Source organism: Melospiza melodia, chromosome 3 (assembly GCF_035770615.1).
Source record: "Melospiza melodia melodia isolate bMelMel2 chromosome 3, bMelMel2.pri, whole genome shotgun sequence".
In the NCBI taxonomy this organism is placed as follows: Eukaryota; Metazoa; Chordata; class Aves; order Passeriformes; family Passerellidae; genus Melospiza; species Melospiza melodia.
In genome coordinates this window covers 12,641,428-12,664,267 of record NC_086196.1, presented here as the reverse complement: position 1 = coordinate 12,664,267, position 22,840 = coordinate 12,641,428, and the positions used below count along the sequence as shown (strand labels likewise).

The window sequence follows — 22,840 nt, the reverse complement described above, 5'->3', positions numbered from 1 at the left end:
CTGGACACTGAGGAATTTCCCTGGTGCTGAGCTACCACAGGACTCCATTCACTTTTCCCCATGTCACTTCACCCTCTCCAAATTTCACTCCAATTCCCACTGTCTTTTTCAGTGGGAAAAACTTTTTCACTGTCTTTTTCAGGTGGCAGCAGCCACCAGCACAGCATGCTCCACCATCCCTCACTGCTGTAATCCCTGAGCCCAGGGCTCTCTCTCCTCCACCTATCCAATCCCTAAGACACCCAAACACTTTTCCACTCATCAGAGTGCATTCCCACTCATCAGAGCTGCTGTCAGGCTTTCCTCTGCCTTCTTCCCAGACTGCAGTGGTGGTGAGTGACCTGCAGGCCAGTTCTAGGCTAGGGATGCCACCCAAGGTGACCAGTTCTGCAGCAGGGACACACCAATTCAGAGCTGTTGACACTGGTCACCAGCTGCCATTGGCACATGCACCTGCAGCCTGCAGGGTGGCTGTGCTGGAGGCATGACAAAATAAATCCTGCTTGAGCCAGGGGGCACACCAGAGCTGCATGCACAGGCACACAGATGCACGGGGCAGGGCAGCACTGCCCTGTGGGATGTGCCAAAAACCCCACAACCACCCCAACCACAGCAGCTACTGACACTAGCCAAAGGGGGGAAAAAGCCAAATATTCCTTCTGCAGCATTGTGAACTATGCAGTGTTTCCAGTGGTGTGGCAGGATAGTCCAAGGACAAGCAGCTAAACAAATTCTGAGAACTCATATATTAGATAAATCTAAACATTGTCTAATATTTAATAATTCAATTGCAATAATGGCTCCAGTGATCTAAAATACAAACCAAATTGAGGAGCATTGAAGCTCTGTGCTCTTGCAAACCCTTATTTGACAAAGTTCCATCAAGAAGCTGGAGGGTAATGCAGAATTCAGCTTTCCCATACAAAAAGAGGTCAGATCTTAAAAGCCTAACTAAATGTTTTCACTATTAGAGCCCTGAGTCATGCCCCAGGAAGAAGCACTGAGTTCCATGTAAGGCTCCCTACCCTGGGAGCTCAGAGCTGCATTTCTGGAGGTTCACCCTCACTTCCTCTAAACTCACTTGAATAGAAAAGGGCTGAGGGTGTCAGGAGGAGGAGGGAGTGCTGGCACAGACACACACACACACACACACACACCCCATGTGAAGGCTGAGGAAAATGGTGGTGCCACCCGGGCAGGGAAGAGGGGAGCAGCTCCTTCTCAGCCAGCACTGCAGCAGATTCTGTATCATGCTGAGGTTTGCTGTGAGATGGCCACACACCAGCTGTGGGGTATGGGGGCAGAACCCTGCTCAGTCTTCCAGCAAGCACAGACCCAGGTGGAGATGACACAGGGCACCCCCAGCACTGGTGCATCCCCCAGTCATGGCACACTGCAGCATCTTCCTGCACCTGGGGCAAACCTGTGAGCAGAGCCTGCACTAGAACTACAAATAAATAAGGAAATAAGGAGAGGTTTTCCTTGCCTTTTCCTGGCCCAGAAATGTTCTGCCCCCCACGCTGCTCCCCACCCAGCCCCAGCATGCTGACACAAGCCTGGTGACTGGGAAATGCCAGCACAGGAGCTGCTGCAGGGGCTGGGAGCCAGCTACAGCAAAAGCTTGTTGAGACATTTTCTGAGAGTGAAAAAGAAGAGGTGAACACCACTCCAGGTACCGTGGTGCTAGGATTATCCTGGAGATGTTAGTGTGAATTTTGTTTTCAGTTTGGGCAAGTCAATGCCAGCAGCTTCACTAGTGTTCCCCAACACACCTGAACTTACCCATGGATGTTCTGCTCTCCTTCCAAAGGAAAAGGTCCTATGGAAGCAAATGCTGCAGCTTCCCCACACACTGCACTGAACGAGGTCAGCTGGAATAAAGCAGGGAATGAGAATGGAGCTGGCCATCTCTTAGGTGGGAATAACAACAGCAAGGCTGGCACTGGGATTATTTTCTTTTGCAAGAAGAAATGAGGAAACAATCACCAGGGTTTTATAGATTCCGTGTCAGAGGAAAATTGAAGGGATAAGAGCAGATGCATTTGTTATATAGAAGACTCATCATTAGAAATGAACATATAAAATTTAATAGCTTGGTTTAAAATACATTTTCAATTAAAAAACAGCAGGCAAAACAAAAAAAAAAATCAGTTTCATAAAACATACATGACATTGCTGCTACTGTTATAAGACCCGTGTCCCAGAATATCTTATAGTGGAAAACAATTGTCAGATTTAGTTCACATACTTCATTAAGCAGTAAAAAGAAATAACATTCATGTCAATCTTACTCTATGGAGATTCTAAATCTACTTCCCTGACCCTAGACCAAGTTTCTGTAATAAAACTTCCACTTTCAATAAAAATGTGTAAATATATATATGTATTCTATATATCAGGTTTTTTAAAAAAATTCCCTTGCCATAGTAGAAGGATTCCCGTGGCTGCTGAAGGGAAGCCCGAGCAGGAGCTGGTGCTGGCTGGGCACAGGTCCCATGGCTGCTGTGCCAGAGGTGCATTCCTGCAGGGGGTGGCAGCTGCTGGCCAAGTCTCTTCAGCACTGAGCTGCACATCAGCCTCCCCCCTTGGGCCTGAGCCCACACGCTCTGGCCACACACCCACAGCCACAGATGCACCTGTGTGAGTTTGCTGGGGGGAGCTTGCAGTGCCCAGAGCATCACCAGCCCTCTGCTGGGGTCCATCAACCAAAGAGGAGAAGGAAGGAGGAGGGGAATAGAGGGGGGGATGGAATGAACCAGCTCAGGATTGATCAAAATACAAATTCCAAAATACTGTATTTTATATAAATCATTAAAAAAGAATGTGGGGAGGGACTTCAAGTGGTCACCTGGACTCACCACCAAGGGAGAATCAATTACACCTGTGACAGTCCAAGGATACCTTTGCTCAGCCTGGCTCTGGGGACCTTTGATGCCAAAGCACTGCCTCTATGGGCAACCTGCTGCTCTCACTAGAGAAAACTGCCTCAACACCCAGCCTGAAATTCTGTGATTTACATCCCTACTCCCTGTGCCTGCCATGGACAGGGAGGACATGTCCATGGGTCGGGAGGCTGCTCCCATCAATCCTCCCATCTGAACATGAGCCCTCACCAGCCAGAGCATGCAGGCCTTCCTCCTCAGAAGCCATGAGCCTTGGCCAAAGGACCACGTGGTCCATCCATGCTCCAGTGGAGACCTTGGCAGTGCCAAGCAGAGCCAAAGAGGAGGGGGGGGTCTCCTATTTCTTCGGGTCATGCTCCTGTTGAACAACTCAACGTGGCATTTGCCTTCCCCTTCCAAACAGCACCATAAGAGAGCTAAGCAACAGTAGGTTACAATTTGTTAACCATTAAGTAGAATCATTAATTATTAAGTAAAATAATATGCTACTTTTCTGGACTATTTCTCCAGTCTTTCCAGGTTGACCTTCATGTCCTAGGTGAGGTATGTGCAGCTTTGTACTGTCTGAAAATGTTACAAACCTCTTTCCATACCCAGATCCCTAACTAAAGCCTCACACCAGACCTGGCACTCATGTTCATCTGCTCGCTATGTAACTGAGGTTTGTGCCTTAGTGCTGCCCTTTAAGTGCTCCTCTTTCACTTGTTATTAACCAGAGAGTGCCTTTCCTTCATAAGCACACACACAATGAGTAAATAGCACAGGGCAGTACTCTCTGGGGGTGTCTGGCACTCCCAGCTGGGGCTCAGGATACCTGCTGTGCCCACTGGGTCTCTCCAGCTCAGCAGCAGGTCCATGGTATGTACCAACACCAAGAATGCATCACCTACTTGGAGGCCCTACTCCCTGCTAACACTTGGCCTGCTGAGCCCTTTTGGCACCCTCCTCTCTCAAAAGCCTTGCCTGTGATTTCCAGTTGTTGACGTCCCAGGCCGTGCAAGCTGGCTCCTCTAGCCCATGGGTTCATCCAGCCTGAGCTGCTGGTGCAGACAGCATCCAGCTGAGCCTTAAGTACACTGCTTCAGAAAAAAACCCACCCTTGAGGAGACCTTCTTCCTGACCCTCAAACATGAGACTACAAGAGAACTGCATCTGTCCAGCTCCTCCTGTGAACCAGCTCAGACTCGGCCCAAATCACCTCCCAGGACAGCAGTACCCAGCTGTTTCAGGACTTAGTGGCAGTTCATGACAGAAACCAGGACTTCCATCACCTGCCTGTGCATGAGGATTTAGGAGAGAGCAGTATCTTTTTCCTTCCACGTAGGAAGATCCATGTTTAACAAGCAGGTCTCTTGTGCCTTCTATGAATGTACAAACGTGTGCTCACCTTTGGTGCATGATAAGGGTTTGTCCATTGTTAAATATTCATGTTAAATATGATTTCTCTGTATATGGCATCCTTTTAGATGGGCTTCATTGCATATATTCACGGTATATACAGAACACCATACTTTATATATATTATATATTGCTTATATGTACACATTTACAAACCTTCAAAAATATATTGCACTTATATACAATATAGCTTCATCTGATGAGAGTTCACACAGTTACTAAGGCGAGTTCTTCATAAGCAAGGCAGTTTTACATTGCCCCCAAATGACACAAGTGATTTCAACAGTCTGCCCTGGTCACAAGTAAACATTATAGACTTTTCTCCAACCTGCATGCAACTCCTACTAATATCAATCAGTAGTTTTGCAGCTCTCCCTAGCAGAAAACAGTCCAGTAAAATGGTATTAGCTGATAACAGGCTCAAACATGGTTACTAAAAAGATAAATAAGACATCACCAGTCTAAAAGGCCACCTTACAGGAGATTTCCCCTCCCATAGCTACTAGTGGTTTATACACTAGTAAAAATATATACACGCTCTCCACTTAATTGTCAATCTTGACTTGCCCATTTCAAGTGCAAATAAGATCATGAGCAAGAACACAAACACAAATGTATTAAGCAAAACCACTGCTCTGCTCCCCAGAACAAGTCAAACATCTGGCTTTCTTCTGGAGGTGATTAGTGTTTTGCCCAACATACTGAATTATGGAAAATGTTCACTTGAGACCTTTGTTTAAAATCCACAGTGATCTGTGATCTTAGATCTCAGTCAAAGTCAGCTTGTAAGATCCTCCAACCTCCTCAATCTGCAGCTGGAAAGTATCTTCATTAGAATAGTGTTTCACAATGTTATCATCCATGTTGACCAGAATTCTGGGAAAACAAAACAGATCAGGTATTTTACAGTTCTAAATGCCAAAGGCACTCTCAAACCTAAAAAAGCCTGGACTACCCAAGGGTAACACAAGATCCTGCTCATCTCTCGCTGACTCATTGCTTGCCACAGCAGATCTGGCTGTTCTGACCCAACCCTGCCATCAAGGCTGGCAGCCACACTTCTCAGGAGCTGAATGGAAGGATTAAATCTGGCTCCTGGACCAGGGAGGGAGAGAGATCTTGGAACCAGCAGAATCCTTCTGAAGCTGCAGGCACCTGGGGCTCTGAATGGGTTTGCTAGTTAGTTATAAACCATCAGCACAAAACCCTCCAGAGCTTGCAGGGAAGAAACCACCCGTGCTTGGCCACTTCTTTCATTTGCCAGAAAGGTCAGTCCCTGTGTGTTTGTGTGCACACATGCACACAAAGCTGTGCTTAACAATTGTTTAGAGATCACAGATTTTAAGCTTTTTGCAGCTGTTCTGGTGGGGTAATTCTGCTATTAAAGCACAACTCTGGAAGGGTGTAATTTTCTGGCTAGAAGGAGAAAGGGCTGAGACACCAAACTGACAACCACTTATAGACAACTCAAGAAAATTACTGAGAAATTAAAAGATAAAACAAAAGCAGACAATGTTCAGAAACTCAATTACTTATGCTACAAAATAAAAAGATTAAGTATGGCCTCTGGGAGAAACAGACACTTCACAGCTAAGTTCTCTTCAATTTAGCCCACAAAAATACAACCAGAGTTCAGTAATTGTTGCCAAATGCAGATACAGTAAGCCCAGACACCACTGGAACAATTTAACATGGGTTGAAGGAAGTTTTTCATCACTGGGAGTCTTTTAACAAACTGAACTTTTCTTCCTCTGACATGATCAGCTCTGATTCAAATATCAATTAGCTCAGAGAGGTTCAGTGACTTGTATTTACCCAGGAAGCCAGACTACATATTTCTATAGGGCCTTCCCATAGTCTTCAGCTCTGTGGATGATGTTGCAATGTGTGTACCTGTGCACACACACACATAACAGCAAATGGCATTCACACATCTGCAGTGCATGGAGGAATTATACACCAGATGTGCCTACAGCTTTGAATAAGGTCTTCATATTCTTAGGCAGTTACTGCACAGGTACATACTCACCCTTTTTTACATTTTTTGAAGATTTTTCCTATTTTATCAAAAGGAACATCATACTTGTCAGATATCTAGAACAAAAGAAAGCAATGATTGGTGAAGTAAGGAGACTGCTGTCATTGTCTTTCGCTTCCTATTTTACAGAAAGGAACAACCACAACAAAAAGCCTGCAAATAAGGACAACTGCTCTGCCCTATAAAGGTAACACTAAATCCCAAACTATAGTGTAAATGCACAGATCAGAACCCCTTCTCTGCATTTAGCTAACTTCTGTACAAAAAATGTAACCATGTTTGAATCTGGATACTTCTCATACAGCAACCTCCTGCCCCTACTCTCAAAATCCCACCCACTAAAAGCCCACTCCACACACCCTGACTCTCATTCTCTCTTGGCTCTCTATTCTCTTGGCATACTGAAAACCATTTTTAAATTTAGTGTCAGAGGGATCAAGTGAAAACCAGTCATGACAGTGGCTGAGAGAAGAAAATAGCAACAGAGAGAGGACCTCTGCTGCTAAGGGCATGAGGTGATCAGAAACAGTCTCCTTCCCCAGCAGGGTGACACCAGTGTGGAGCCATGGCCACTCACCATGGCACTGCACTGCACAACTTCCAGAAAGCCTTGAGGTCAGTAACCTAAACCTGGTTTACTCTGGCAAACTGCTCTATCACACCACAGTAAGTACCGAGCCAAGACACTGCTTTGACATGCAAATGTACAGGGAGTTTCTCCCAAGCTGCAGCTGTGAGCACTTGGTTCCTTTCTTTAAGAAATCCGAGTGAAACAAGGGAGGAGCAGCTTCACTTCAGGACCACGGGTAAGGGAGGACTTCACAGCCTTCAAACCCTCTCTCCATGAGCCCCCACCCTCCAGCTGGCAAAGCCTCACAGCCAGGAAGAGATAAAGATTCTGGTTACACAACTATCTCTACAACCAAAAGTTAATGGCCAGACCTGTCTGCACATCCCAAAGCCCCTGTTCCCTGAGCAGAGGCATTAGTCACAGAAAGAGACAGACAAGTGCCAGTTCTGAGCTCATGCCAAATATGACACCATTCCTTGGACTTAAGCTCTGTACTTCCCTTGCTCTGCAGCAGCAGGGATAGTGGAAGGATATTTTGGAAGTCAAGCAGCAAAGAGCAATTTCACACATGTGTGCACAGATATATAAAAGTGTTCAGCAACACACAGAAGCTGGGACTTACAGCTCTGCATTACCAGCTTGTGAAAGGGCAGTGCAAGGCCCCAAACATGGTTTTGAAAGGCTGAAACAAATCCAAGCCACTGGATACATTCTGAAAATCACTCCATCTCCTAGCAAAAGTACCCTCTCTGACAAGAGGAACATCCAATAATCAAGTCTGACAGACCTCTATCTTCTGGAAGGCTTCTTACACCCAGACCCCACAGACGTGGGGTAAGGTAATTAAAAGACAAGCCTCCTGAATTACCTTAACAATAAATTAAAGCATTATTTGCAATAATTTCCATGTTATTGAAAGGAAATCTTCCTTATTCTTCTTATCCAGAAGGGCAGAAATGTGTGGACACAAGCTGTGACTGCAAGTCTGACTCCTGCGTCTGGCCAGTGTGTAAGGACTGGGTAGCCAAGGCTTCTTCTCAAGGACTACAGAACGACCTCATTACTTACAGCTTCCATGAGGCCTTTCAGAGATGGTGTCTTCAACATCAGTGCATCAAAGACCTCCTCTGACTCTTTTCGGACATACAGCAGCACTGGAAAGCAATGTGGAGAGGAATTAACTGTGCAATTGCTCCTCAGGAAAAATCTGTATCCCACAGTGGCTAAGCACACAGGGACATTCACTGAGGACCTTATGAAGAAATAGACATGCATACATTCAATATTCATTTAAGACTGTAGCACAAACACACACTGCTAGGTTAGCTCAAAACTTACTTCTTGCACATAAAGCCACTGTATGCTCAAGCATCATTATTGTCAAAATACCTCTGTATTTTCTTTATTCTCTCTATTATTAGAAAAAAGGTCATATTTGAAACAAATAAAGGAGGAACACAAAACACAAATCTTTGAGACTCTTGGGTTCCTCCATATCTTAGTCATCTGCCATAAGACTTTCCACAATCAAATGGTTTGACAGATGCTATGACAGCAGGTGAAGCCATCCTGGCCAGCTCCTAATTTTAAAATAATTTATTTGTACAGTTCTGTGCTCTTCCTACACTGTCTCATCTTTCTTCCTGCCCCTTGCTGTGTTTCAGTGATACTCTTACACCAGAGCTGACACACAGTGCAGGCCTGGTCTGCTCTAGGAGGGGAATGAAGAGCAGGAACCCCAATTAGGTGAGCATCCCTCGCGTTCTCAAGCTAGCACAGACTCACTGCATGTAACATCAGCCTCATTAAAAACTGCATTAAGGCTGAGGAATTAGCCAGGAGAGCAAGAAAGCTTGGACTTTAACAGCTTTGCTGTCTTTAATCCATCTTCTAATGACCAGGTATTGCAGCCTGGATTGTTTGCAAGGGTTCATCAGGCACAGCTTTGACACACCTGCAACATGCAACAATTACTGGCATTTCTAATGGAACAAGGTGAACTCAGGACAGCAGAGCACCTTGATGCATTGCCCAATTTGCCTGTTAAAGGCAGCTTTAAAAAGGGAGGACTGTAGATTTGAAAAAGGAAGACAGGACACACAGTCTCAGTTACAGCACAGATCAGATGAGAGTCAGCCAAAGGAGAGAGAATCTCATGGGGCTTCTTTTATGGCATTCAGAAACATGAAAAAAACAAAAAGTCTGATTTCCTTCTATAAAATTCACCCTTCCTTACTAGTTTATCCAGACTGCAGAAGTGCAGCCCCATTATGGTCAGACTTGCTAGACTTAGCATTTGCTTCTTCACAGGTTTAATACTTCAATAGGTTTAATACTTCAAGCTTTGTTCTGGTCCTTCCAAACACAACTATCATCAATCAGGCACACCACCTCCAACACCCCAAAGGGACCTCTCATCTCCTTTCACACCACCACAGCAACATGAACTTGCAAAGACTGAAACTCCGTTAAAAATCAGCTGAATATTCTCTTAGCTTGGCTTTCAGAGGTGAACATCCCCAATTTCCTGGCACCATGAAAGATGCAACAGTTTTACACCCAGAGCCAGTTCCTGGTGTTCACTGCTTATAGTCCTGGAGGAGATTTCCCCAGTATTTTGTAGCAGATTACATGATGAATTCTCTGCCCCAGTCCATGAGGGACACTGGTAAGCTGCTCACCTCATCCTGACTCTTTCCTTAGAGGTTCAGAGCCCATTACTGTCTGAGTTGGCAGAAACCCCCAGAAATTCCCACAATCTAAAATATTTACAGAGCTGAACCATATCTTGATACATGAATTATTTACTCAAAGCCAGAAAAATCAGTCTGAAGTATACATCAATACGAACTAAAACATTCTTAAACCTCAGATGCCTCTCTCTATCACAATGTGTAAATACTCCAAAAATTCAGTCCCTGAAAGAAGAAAATACCTCTTTTTGGCTCTTCTACTCTGGCCATCTTATTTGGAGTAGCAATAAAGTCCTCTTCACCAATATAAGCTCCTCTCTTCAGGTTGGAGCTGTCATTGACAGGGCAAAAAGTTAGCACTGGTACAATCGCAGGGACTTGTCCCTCTGTCTGAGGGCAAGTGTCAGGAGGTTGAAGGGCAGATCTTACCTTTCACCCTCTAGTTCTTCTGAAGCAACAGGAAGGACCTTTAAAAACAAAGGGGAGATTTTGTGAGTATTTCATCCAGAACTAGAGTTAATTTTCTCTTATAATCTTTCAACGCTAAATCAAATGACATTTTGGCTCCAAAAGCCAGTAAACATCTTCTTTACCTTTTTTTGTATAAAGTAATGAAGGATCTCAAATGAGACACAGGAACAAAAAGAAGCTAACTAGCTTCCTCCCTGGACTGGTGTAGAATCTTCTGACAAAACTCAGTACTAAGGCCTTTGTAGGAAAACATGCAGGAATGTCAGGCTTATGGATACAAGTTTATTCTCCATTCTTTGCTAGGAGTTCAGGCAATGCTCTTAAAAAGTAAGGTTTAGATTATGTTAGAGCATGGCAGAACTCCTGGCACAGCAAAGTTCCAGATTTTGAAACCTGGCTGCATGCTAATTTTTCCCCTTCCTGTTTCTTGTAAGCTGGAACTTTCCAGGAACACTGAGGCAGGGCACCCTGGCAGTGGATCACAGAACTCACACACATGCCAGTTCCACAGGGTGGATTTTCACCCTGCAGCCGGATCTGGAGGAGTCTGTGCTGTACAACAGCACACCAGGATCCCAAGGGATGCCACAAGTAAAAACCACCCTGCAGTTCATGCAATGGAAAAATCCTTTCAGGTTCACAGAAACTGGACTTGATAGGAAAATAATTTGATGGAGAAAGAAAGTTAACTTCAGCCAATGTATCTTGGAGGAACATTTCTTGCCCACATGAGACTCAGCCTGTATTTGATTACAGCACTGATGCACTCTGACATTGCATATGTACACACACAGCATCCCAGGCCTTTTGCAAAAACATCTCAGAGCCTCCTCATCCCCAGAGCCATGAGCTTTACTCACATGAGCCCCACGCTGCAGGTTTGCAAAGTGAACATCAGGGATGAACAGGACAGGCTGAGTGTCGAGGTCCATGAAGGGCTTGAAGATGGTGATGTCAGTGCGTTTGTGTGAGGGGAGCATGGGCACTTTGACATCAGAAACTGTGGAAACAAAGATTGGGATTGAGGATACCGAAGGCTCTGATGGGGCCCTACATCATCTAAAAGGTACATACACTGCTGAACAAGGGTATTCTGCAGTCAGGGTCAAAGCAAAAAGCTCCTGTGGTAAAGGGAATTGGAACTTTGGTTGCCTCCCTCTCAGCTGAGGGCCTGGGCCCTGAGGGTTTGTTTCTCAGAGCAGTCAAAGCTTTCTCCACCTCTCCAACTGAACGGCTCTACTTTGTTTAGATATTAATTAGGATGGACAATAACGTGGCATCAGCCCAAGAGAGGAACTGAGGTCTTCCATGTACCAAGTCAGCCATGCAAAGAGAGGGCAAAAATCAGTCCTGGCCCCACCTTCTCCCTCTCCAGTCCCTCAAAAGCTTGCTGGTGTTCCTATGCCAGGAGGATACAAAGAAGAAAAGGGACAACTTGTGTGTTTCCAATTGGGAGTGTCCTAAAGAGACAGCACCAGAGTAGCTGTCAGCACCACAGAGTGAGTACAAACACTGGTTTGTGCAAGTTGTTATATTTAAAGTTACATTTTGATTCCACACTTCCAAGTTTCACAGGCTAGTTCCTCCCATTGTTCATCCTGGTCACCTCAGGGTGCCAGTCCCTAGTCCATTCCCCCAGGATCTGTCTCCCACAGAGCCCTTTGGCTCTCACAATGTACCAGCTGATGTGACACAACCCACCAAGAGGGCAGACTTCATCCACAAAGACCCTCTGAGGAGAAAGTGAGGCAGAAGGTGCCTTAAACCACATTTCAGACACATTCATGTCAAACTATCACAGTTGAAGACTTTATTTTACCAAGTGGAAACACATCCATCTGAGGTCAAAACAACTGCAAACAACATAAATGTTTTTCAAACAAAACCATTTCTCATGTCCTCAGTAGAAAATACGCTATTTTCTCCTTGCAAAATGGAGTTTTTTTAAGATTTCTCGATTTCTGCAAAAATAACTTTGCCCAAAAGCCACCAACTGTTTCTACTGTTGACGAGCTCATGTACACATGACATTTGTGATCCTGGAGGTGAGTATAACAGCTTATGGTTTCCAGGAATCAAAAACTTCCCACATAAGAAAAGCCAAAGGTCATACTTTCCAGGAAAATAAGGATTACATCAGGCTAAATCCAAGCCTGGAAAATTAACATTGTAAAGCAGCTTTTGTCAAATCATGAGATCCTGGGCACTGTGTACTGAAGCTGCCTTCCCTTTCCAGCCAGGATGCCAAGGGTTGCACACAGGAATCTTCTGGGAGCCGCTGGGGCTGCTGCGCTTGTGAAACACTAACAGTGCGCTAAACCTGCCTCTTGTGACGTGCTCCGAAAGAAACCAAAAACCCAGCCCTTTCCACAGCTTCCCTTGAGCAAATGGGATCCCTTCAGCACTATGTTGTGAAGCTGCTCCAGCAGCCTGTACCTGCTGCGTCAGGAAAATCCTGCCCGGCGAGCTGGAGGCGCGCTGGCCGAACCAGTCGGGCTGCGGCAGCACAGCGAGCGAGAGCACGCGCCCGCCCCGTGCCAACCAGCAACAGGAGACACATCCTGCTCTGAGCTGCTCTGCTGCTGGAAACCACTCATCCCAACACAGCACCTGCCAGCTGCAGCAGCTAGAGCAAGATGCTCAGCAGGAAGAAACTCCTCATCCTTTAGGTACGGTGATGCTGAAGTCTCCACATACTTCACACATGCAGACATTCTGAAATGACTTGCTAAGGACCACTTTGCTCTAGAAGAGTGAGCACAGGGCCTCAGGCTGCCACAGACTTGCTGACGAGTGGAAAACACGCTTTTTAATGTAAGTTAAAAGCTAAGTTTAGGATCAAGCTGAAAATACTTGAAACTGATCATTCTCACTGCCACCTGGATTGAGAGGGTCTCTAAGCCCAAAAATCCTACCTTCACCTCACCACTTCAACTGCTACAACCCATCCTGACTGAATACACAGCAGGACCCTGTCTTGGACAGAAAGAACTATACAGAATGAAACCCTAAATGACCCAGTGTGCTGCAAAACACAATGACTGTTCCATAACGAACTGCTTAAAACAAGCACTGGTCCATAGAGGATAAAAATTAACTTGAGAGTTCTACTGCACAAGCTATTTGCAGTCAAAATTAAATCCAATATTTAAAATACTGATAGAATAAGTTCTACTTACAGGCATTCAACTGAGAGCTGGGATCAGTGCACTTTCCTTTTCTTTTGCTCTGCTTTCGCTCTTCATCCCTGATCTTCCTCTCCGCTCCCTGTCAGACAAAAGATTAAGGGAAAGCACAATGGGTAAGTGAAGAAGAAGAGGAGGGGGAGAGAGAAAGATAAGATATTTTTAATTTTTTAGGTTTTTTTCAGCTGCAGAGAGAGGAACACCAATTCTTCCAGAGCTATGTTTGTGAAGGTCAGTTCCACAGTACCCAAGCTGCAGGTTTGCCAAAGTGTGTGTCAACTTTGAGACCTGCTTACTTCTAAGTCCTACCATCTAATGAAACCCAACAACCATATCCAAGATGCAAACACTTGCTTTTCTTTCAAGTCAGATTGAGATATGCTGACAAAAGATACCCACATCTATAAGGATTGTGTAAAGCATTTGATAAAAGTATAATTGAAGTGTTTAAAACAATAAAGAATTGCAGGTTCCCCCAGTTTAGAAGATCCCTTGCTTGTCATTAAAGTCACACCACATTTGGATCACCAAGTGCAAGATACCTCCTCCACATTTCACACAGAGCCTGCAGCAGTTGCACCAGCCTCCACTGAGCTCAAGCTGCAGACATGCACTGCTTTAAAGTAGAGATAATTTCTTCTTTTTATCAGGGCCAGGCCATGGTGGAATCCACAGATTCCCTAACTGGGTTCATGCCTGCACTGTTTCTGGCCTTCCAAACCAAGCGGCAGAGGGGACAGTGCCATACTGCCATGTTTTCTGCAAGGTGCAGACAGCTATGACAGAGAAAGAAAAGGAAGAAAGAAGCTTTAGAATATTGTTCATTCCTCCAGCTCTGCCCAGACCTCGCACATGACTGTGGGTTAAGTCAGGGATGTCACATTGCCAGCTGCATGAAGTGATAAGCCCACAGGAGATCCCCAACACTCAGTCCTTGTCCTACCACCAGGTCACCAAAACTGGTACACACAAGTTCCAGCTGTCTCCCAATGCCCTCCTGCAAAGCAGGGCAAAAGGTAACAGTTACCTGGCCACACCAAGCCATGATTTCTCATTCCCTCTTCTTCAAAGCTGCCAAAACACACCCACATCCTTGTGTGGTACTGGAGGAACTCTTGATTAGCTACAGAAAATGAGGTGTCAAAACTCTTGTGGCCATGGGGTGGGAATCTGTGCCTAATGGTGCATGAGAGAATGGGAACAGCCCTCCTCACTTTCCAGTAAATCAATGCTCTATAGATGCCAGGCTGCCTATGCCTGCTGATAGCACTGAGCTTATCTGCACCAGCAATAAAAAGGAAAATTAGCCAAGATATTTGACACACATTAACACATATCGTCTTCTCTTCCACCCAATGAAGGGAAAAAAAACAGCTTCAGGCAGCTGCAGTGAAAGAGAGAAGAAAATACACATGAAGACATAGGCATTGCCAGCTTTGCTTGACCCAATAAAGCTGATATAGCCCACTGCAGTGAAGACATTCCACCCAAACCTCAGCACAGCTGCACCTGAACCCTTCTGTGTCCAGGGCAGTCACAACATCTCAGCTTGACAGCAGCAAGATTCGATTAGGTTCCACATCTGATTTTTACCTTTCATGTGGAAATAATAAAGTTGTGCTACTCAAACACTCTGCTACAGAACAGCATCTGCTTCCCTGTGGAGAACATGCTGATTCAACATGAGCACACATTTTGAGAAAATCTCTGCCCTCCCATTTCCCACTTGAAAGTCAACTTGATGCAGTCTACTGAGGCCCAGGTAAATATGTCTCAAAACCCACATTAAAAAAAAAGTTATGTCTTGGTAACAGGCTTTTCTGCCCTGCAAGCAGAGCTCAGGGAGCAGTGGTTTCAAACTGAAAGAGGACAGTTTCACACTGGATATAAGGAGAAGGTTTTTTTCTGATGAGGGTGGCGAGGCACTGGAACAGGCTGGCCAGAGAAGCTGTAGATGCCCCATCCCTGGAGGTGTTCAAGGCCAGGTTGGATGGGGCTTTGAGTAAGCTGGCCTAATGGAATGCATCCCTGACCATGGCAGAGATCTAGATTAGATGACCTTTAAAGGTGCTTTGCAACCCAAACCATTCTGTGATCACTCAGCTGAAAAGAGCAGCTCCATGCTGCTGCCCATTCAATGGATATCAATGCTCCAGCAGCCCTGCACCCCCTCTTTCTTTCCAACAGCATCCCACTCATTTGTTCCTACCATCCCAGGAAAGCCTTCCCACAGCACTGCCCCTCGCTAGCAGGGTAACAGCAGATCCCAGAGGGCAACACGAGCTCTAGCCAGCGAAACAGTGAAACCCTGTATTTAATTCTTCTCATCTGGAAGCACAGCTGAGGGTCCATTCAGAATAGAGGAGGTCTTCTTCCTCTGGGACAGGTCAGCCTCATCCCTGCTCAGCCCAAATATTGCTGGGCTAAGCCTGAAGGCAGCTTGTGCCATAACATTCTACAGGATGACACCATTATACCCACACTGTCCTGGAACCACAGGACAGGAGTAGATGAAAACCAAACATCCCAGGCACTGCAAGCACAGCCTTGACAAAGGAATAGAGGAAACATCTGTGTTGGTGGCCACAACTTCATCATTTTCTGCTGGTTTGCGTTTTTTTCCAACAGACCTCCACACCACAGGCTTGGCCCTCCATGAAGGGCACCATGGGTAACAGAACTTCTACAGGTAAGAGTGGTCACATGAGGACAACCACATTCAGGGATGGATATAATAGTAACAATGGTCCTATAAATATTCACAAGCAGCTGGTTGATTACATATAGGGCAGAAAACAGGGCAGGTGCTCCTTCTGAAATGCCAATGCTCTTTAGGAGCCTGAAGCCAGCAGCCAGCATTGGGGTCCATGAGTACACGGGGTTTGTGTATAATATGACAGCAAGCAGGGCTACAGGCATGGATTCCCTGAGGGGATGTTTATTCCAAAAAGCAGCTTCCCCATGCCCAGCAGAGCCAATGCCAGTCAGGTTAGGATGGCCAAGGCCCATCAGCAATGGTGGTAGTGCCTCTGGGATTACGTATTTAAGAAAGAGAAAAAGTGTTCTGCAGCAACAGCTAGGAGCAAAGTGAGAATATATGAGAGAAACAGCTCTGCAGATGCCAAGGTCAGAGCAGAAGGGGGAAGCCAGGCACTGGAGCAGATTCCCCTGCAGCCCATGGTGCAGCCCATGGTGAGGCAGCTGTGCCCCTGCAGCCCATGGAGGTCCATGGGGGAGCAGAGATCCACCCACAGCCTGTGCAGGACCCCACAGCAGAGCAGGGGGATACTGAAAGAAGGCTGTGATTCCATGGGAAGTCTGTGCTGGGGCAGGGTTCTGGCAGCACCTGTGGCCCCATGGAGAAAGGAGCCCATGCTGGAGCACGTATGCAGGCAGAACTTGTGGCCCTGTGGGGCACCAACACAGGAGCAGCCTGTTCCTGAAGAACTGCACCCCATGGAAGGCACTCATGCTGAAAGTGTTTGTGAAGAACCGTAGCCTGTGGGAAGGGCTCATGTTGGAGAAGTTTGTGGAAACTATCTCCCATGGGAGGCACCCCACACTGAAGCCAGGGAAGAACGAGTCCCCTGCACTGCTGCAGGGGACAAGGGAGAAAATTAGGGAGTGAAGTTGAGCCTGAAAAGAAGGGAAGGGTGAAAGGAAGGTACTTTAAGATTCAGTTTTGTATTTTATTATCCTATTCTGATTTTGATGTACATTTCTCCTTCCTTTTTTCCCCTCCTCTTTTAATTCAGGTCCAATTTGCAAAGTATCTGGAGGAATAAATCAGGAATGTAAGTCAAAGTCCCAAAGGGAAATAAAAGATGCACTGGCATTACTATATTACTAGATTTGCTGAAATTTCTGCCATGGCTTGAAGGAAGCCATTGGAGTCTATATGCTGGCTACACATCAGCCTTTTTATTAACCAATTTGTCTTATTAGCAGTGGCACAAGCCTGACAGTCATTTTAGCACTGTGTCAGTAATTGACTGGACAATTTAGGAGTAAAAGATCCCCCCTACCCTGTATCAAGCCTGTCTTCTCTGTATTGTAGAGAAAAAAGGTTGATAGCACACAGGATTCCCAGATTACTCTGGTGAAAAAACATTAGATGACACAGTTGCTTCAGTCTCATCTTGAAAAAAGAAAAAGAAAACAGAAAAAGAAGGAAAAATAAAAGCCTGAAGAAATCTCATGAGACCCAAGCCTCTCAGGCTTACTGGCAAGTCTTTAAGATGGCTCTGGAGAGCTTTGCTAAGTCTCTGTAAATTCTCTGCAGAAAGTATCACAAGAGGAGCAGCTACAGGCAGCTCTCCCAGCTGGAAGGAAGGAATGCAGAGGGACCCATTTAAAAACCCACAGATGGACAACAGAACATGGCAGGGTGAGTTAATGGGATGCTACAGCAGGGGCACAGTGCACAGGCACTGGATATTTTGGGAGGTAAGGGGTGACAGAACAATGGTGCATGAGATGAATCTTTGTGCCACTGTCCTGGGGAACACCAGGCAAGCCCACACACTGGTCTGGCAAAGCCAGCACAGACCAGAGAGGGGGTGACAGATCTGCCTCAGCCCTGCAGCTGCACTGAGAGGCATTTCAGCTCTCACCTGAAAGTGTCTGCCCTATGGAGATGGAGTCCAGATTCAAAGAATAAGAGGCCTAAATCAAGCAGGATATCAGCAAAATAGGAAGTCAACATGGTTCACAGCAATCAAAAGGAATGGGGAAGTCCAGGAAGCATTTATCATGGCCTAGAACAATCTTGGTCACTCTGGAAATACCAACATTACACATTACTTGCCCTGGACCTTCAAAAGACTGCTCAGGCAGGAACAGGTTATGAAGATTGGGAAATTGCCTTTCTTTGCAAACTCAGTTAAGCTTTTACAGCTACTTTCAGCTCAGCTTCTTCTGTTCCTTTCATAGCTTCTGTTGCATACTGGCTTTGGGATAGGCATTAATTCTATGTGCTAAATTAGTTAGGCAGGGCAGCTAAATCACAGCATCCATCCAGCTTATAAATGGGCATTTTTATGCTGCTGTATCTCACAGTGGTACATCTTTTGTTCACAAGCTCTGCAAGTTATTGGTTTGGGGGTGTTGGTAACAAATGCAGTAGGAAAACATGAAGAAATTTAAAAGGACCAACACAACAGAACTTGGGCAAAAAGACAAGCCTGTACTTGCTCCAGTCAATGGCAATGATTTCTCCTGCTGAAGGCTCCTCCCAGTGTCAGTATGCCACTGACTGACCTTTCTCTAAAGTCAATGCTCAGGAACTTAGCACTCCAGCATTTTGAGAGCAGCAAATTGAATTGAGGTCATCATAACATGTATGAGCCAAGTAGAAGGGGTTGAAATGTTTTAAACACAGACAGGACTTCTCAGTGAGTCAAAATAGCAAGTGACACAATTAGGGAAAGGAAAATAAAAAGCTGCTAAGCTGTGGAGCAGCCTTTCCAAAACAGTCACTGCACATTGATTCAACCTTACCTTGTCACAGAAGACTTTAATTTGGCAGTAGGCTCTGTGGACAGGTTTGTTACTCCTGTTATTGTAGCTGTAAGTGTCGATCTGAAGATTGAGGGGCAGGCCTTTAACTCCCTTCTGAGAGGAAAAATCTGTGCTGAGGCAGTTGACAGAAATGAAAACCTGCAGAGGAGGAAAGCAGCAGCTGTCAGTAGTGACACACAGACTCCTGGCTGACCACTGAGCAAGGGATACTTGGGGAGTGCTGAGGCTCAAATGCTGCTCCTTGCCACTACAGCAGCACCTTCTTTCTCCTGGGACACCAGGTAAAACCCCCAAGAAGCAATATAACATTCTTAAGTCTTTACATAAGCCACTGGAGGGGACAAAGCCACTTTGTCCAAAACAAATTCCATCAGACCCTCCAAACTCTAGGAAGACTCCACCCATCTTTCCAGCCAAGAACTCTCAAATGTTACCATCAAACTTTTAGCAAAAGGGATGCTCCTACAATCAATCCTCACTGCTCAGTGTTTATTAGCATCTTGGTAAGACCACAACCATGTTCCAAAAAATTCATGTTATTATGGGTAAGTTAAATCTTTCCATGAGTTTGACACGAGCACAGCTTATGCTTGAACGTACTTGGTGGATGCTTTTTTCAAAAGGCTATTAAAAGCTTTAAAAAAATTATTAGGCAATATGTAATCTTTAAACACAGAAATAACACCATTATTCCAGTGAGGGTTTCTGGGTTTCACACTAAGTTGAACACTTTGAATATTCCTTAGTAAGACCTTCAATACCCTGTTAACATTCAGCTGGAAAGGGTAAGAGAAACAGTTCCATTATTACAAAAAATTAATTACAGGGAAAATTAATTACACGTAGGAACATATCTAATTTCATTTTCATAACTGCTTGAAAAAAACAACAAAGAAACCCTCTCAAAAACACAAATCACACACAACCAGAGAACAAGTCCAATGCTGCTTAAGAGAATAAAGAAATATCCTTAAGTGGATATGAGCAGATAGACCAGAGTACTTTGTATCTAGATAATGGGCTTGCAGTGTGCCAGGCTTTTCTACAGACACAATGCCTATTACTGGCACACCTCAGAAGGTGTGAGGATTAATTACCAGGAATTTACAAGCCGCCAAGACCTGCATCAGCTTCTCTCCTCTCTGCCTGAAGAATAAAGGCTGGGAACTCACTGCTTTAAAAAATAATCAAAGCCTTGGGAGCCAGAAGCACCTTCCCAGAGATTTTGCAGGAGCACCATGCCAGCCCCCGATGCTCACTGAGGTGGTGCCTCCAGCAGCGCCATCAGAGCAGCGAGCTGGTGCCACCTCCCGGAGCTGCACAGCTCACACAGCCTTGGGAGAGCTACAGCCTCCGGCTTTGCTAAGGGCTGCTTATCAGCGTCCTCTTTGCATGGCTCTGAAACATCCTTTACCAGTTTTAACAAAGATGGGAGATGGAAATGTAAAACCCTGACCTGCTGATAGTTTGTAACCACTGATTTTTCCCTGCCATGTATAATAGAGCCGTATAAAAAGCCGGGGCAGGGAGGAAAAACAGTGCAGGTGAGGGACTTCTTTTGCAATAACCTGTCTGAGTATTGGGGCTTCACACGCTGCTTCCTGCAGCCCCTGTGCCCTGAGAGGGCAGCACAGCTGCTCAGCAAGCAGCCCCCCTGTTCCCCTCTGGGCACACACCATCCCAGAGATTCCAGTTCCCATGTCCCCACCAAGGCCTGCTGGGCCAAGGGACATGGAATGAGTGAAACACCACCCACCCAACCCAGGCCAGCACAGCAGCCCCTGACCCACACTGCTGCCTCTGGGGGGACTGAAGCCAGGAACACGTGCAGGATGCCAGGGGAGCCGGTGCTCAGTGCCTGCTCACCCTCCAGCTGTGCCCCAGCATCCCAAACCCACGCTGTTCCAAGACAACTTTTTGTGAAAGCATTAAACACATCACAAATCTCAGTCAGGAAAATTATTTTAAAAGAAGCTGTTTGCAGTCTTTCCCAGACTAACCCAAAGGATGGCTTTGCCTGCTTTTATCCACCCCACTTCCCTTCTTGCTACCTTTGCCTTCACAAGGACATTTTGCCTGCAGTGCTGGTACAGCCCGGGGGAAAGCTTCAAGGAGTTTGAAGAGCTGCTCTCACCAGCTTAGGAGTTTGGTAATCAGATGTATGCACACCCTGAATAATTGCATTCCCTGAGCAGGGGTTTTGTTTTTTAAAAGACCCTCAACTCTGGTGTTTGCATATTTTTACATTTTAAATTTTAATTTTAAATTTACCTATACTGAATATTCACTCAACTCATTTCTGTATTAAAAAATTACTACAATCTTTCAGAAAAACATGCCCAAGCAGCCACATTAGCAGGTCCACCACCATCTCAGAATTTCTGTGAAATCCCTCAAATGAGTTTCACACCACTGGACACCAGAAGATTCAGTGTGCAGCATCAGCAGTTCACTAGCACATGGTGTCACTTCTCTTCTGAGATTTCAAGTTCATGGTTTCAGTTTTTATGGCTTACCAGCCACACAAAGCCCACTAGGCTGAAGTAGAAGAGTTGGTCTCAGCACAAGAGACACATGTTACTACAGCAGAGCTGCACAGGTATCCCATGGGAATTTAGGACTGCCTGTCAGATGTCAAAGATTATCCTCCTACTTCAGAGTCTCCTCATTTGATTAGCTTTGGCTTTAAGCAGCTGACTTCATTTTCATGCCGTTTAAATCTTCAGGACTCTAGGCAGGAGATGACAACTAAAACCTAATCATGTCTCTGAAGCAACAGAGAGCCAGCCTGTCTTCTCCTGTTTGTACTAAACCACTTCAGCTCAAAAGGAGCATCTACTTCTCCCTACCCACCCTGTACCTCCTATTTTGAGCAACTTCAGGTTGCCTCAAGCTTCACAAAACAGAATTTTAGCAAACAGCTTTTCCCAGTTTGGGCTAAGACAGTTTCAGCCAGGTTCTTAATGTACAGGAATATTGACTTACATTAGAAATGAAATGTAAGGCCAAGTGACTGCATCAGCTATATCCCCACCCCAAAATTGCCAGAAGAAAGAAAAACGCAACCACAGAAGTTGCTCTGCGTCTTCAGCCTGCTGAGCAAGATTCCTTTTCATGTGTCCAACCTATTTTTCTAAGGGCAGTTCCGCATTCTCAGCTATATTAAGATTTGTTGTTACTTTTAAAAAAAACATTTTCATCTCACCTCCCAAGATTCAGCATAAAGACAGCACTTAAAAATAGAGCACTGTCAAGCCTGGGCACTTACACGCATGAGTCAAGCCCTCAAAAGTTACGCAGATTTTCTTTAAAACTGAGATTTGTAAAGGGATTAGAAACCTGTTCTCGAGTTATTTTGCTTGCTTGGCAGTTGAGCCTCTAGTCTATATTTGACTACATATATCTAGGCTACCACATAGCCAGGCTTTTCTCTCTAACCCAAGGCAGGCTTTATTCCTTTTTTTTTTCTGTTGATTTTTTCCACGCTTTTTCTAACCCCTTTTAAAAAAAGCTGAGATACTCATTGAGGCAAATGGCTTCACAATGGTGGCATATCAGATAAAATCAAACAGCATGAAAACTGTGAGCTGCTACAAGTTGCTAACCTCCCACACCTGGCATTCACCCCAACACTCCAGAGCCTCCTTTCCCCAGCGCCATGCTGGGTTTCCTGCAGCCTTTGGGGCAGCCCAGCTGCACACAACAAAAGACTGAAGGCACAAGGATTAAAGCACCTCCTCTGGGATCATGCTGGAAGTTAGCGTGGGAAGAAGTCAGACCTCATGACTTCTCTGTCTGCTTTAACCATCCGACCCCTCATGCCCCTCCTCACCAAAGGTGGGAGGAACACACCGTGCCTACACTCAAATCCACGAGAAACAATCTTCCATTTTAATAACGCAGAAAAAAAATTAATCCGACAGCTCTGCCGTGTGCCCTCAAGGAAGGGCAGCAGAGACAGCCAAGTTCTTTCCACACAGCACCTTCTTTTAACAAGATCTGCCTTTCAAACAAACCAGGAAAAACAGACATAATTAAAGGGCAATCAAAGCACTGCAGGA

General features: G+C 45.4%; 1 protein-coding gene across 2 annotated transcripts in view; it reads right to left on the bottom strand.

Moving 5' to 3' along the window:
* Positions 1–2,064: 2,064 nt before the first annotated feature.
* GRHL1 (grainyhead like transcription factor 1) overlaps positions 2,065–22,840 on the bottom strand; it is a 40,818-nt gene continuing 20,042 nt past the window's right edge. For both annotated transcript variants that reach the window (XM_063150825.1, XM_063150824.1), the window contains exons 9-16: positions 18,759–18,917; positions 13,254–13,341; positions 10,935–11,074; positions 10,033–10,070; positions 9,846–9,934; positions 7,979–8,064; positions 6,331–6,395; positions 2,065–5,177 (exon numbers count right to left, since the gene is read on the bottom strand). In XM_063150825.1, coding sequence (XP_063006895.1) covers positions 5,063–5,177; positions 6,331–6,395; positions 7,979–8,064; positions 9,846–9,934; positions 10,033–10,070; positions 10,935–11,074; positions 13,254–13,341; positions 18,759–18,917 — 780 coding nt within the window. In that variant the 3' untranslated portion in view covers positions 2,065–5,062. The remainder of the gene's footprint in view (positions 5,178–6,330; positions 6,396–7,978; positions 8,065–9,845; positions 9,935–10,032; positions 10,071–10,934; positions 11,075–13,253; positions 13,342–18,758; positions 18,918–22,840) is intronic.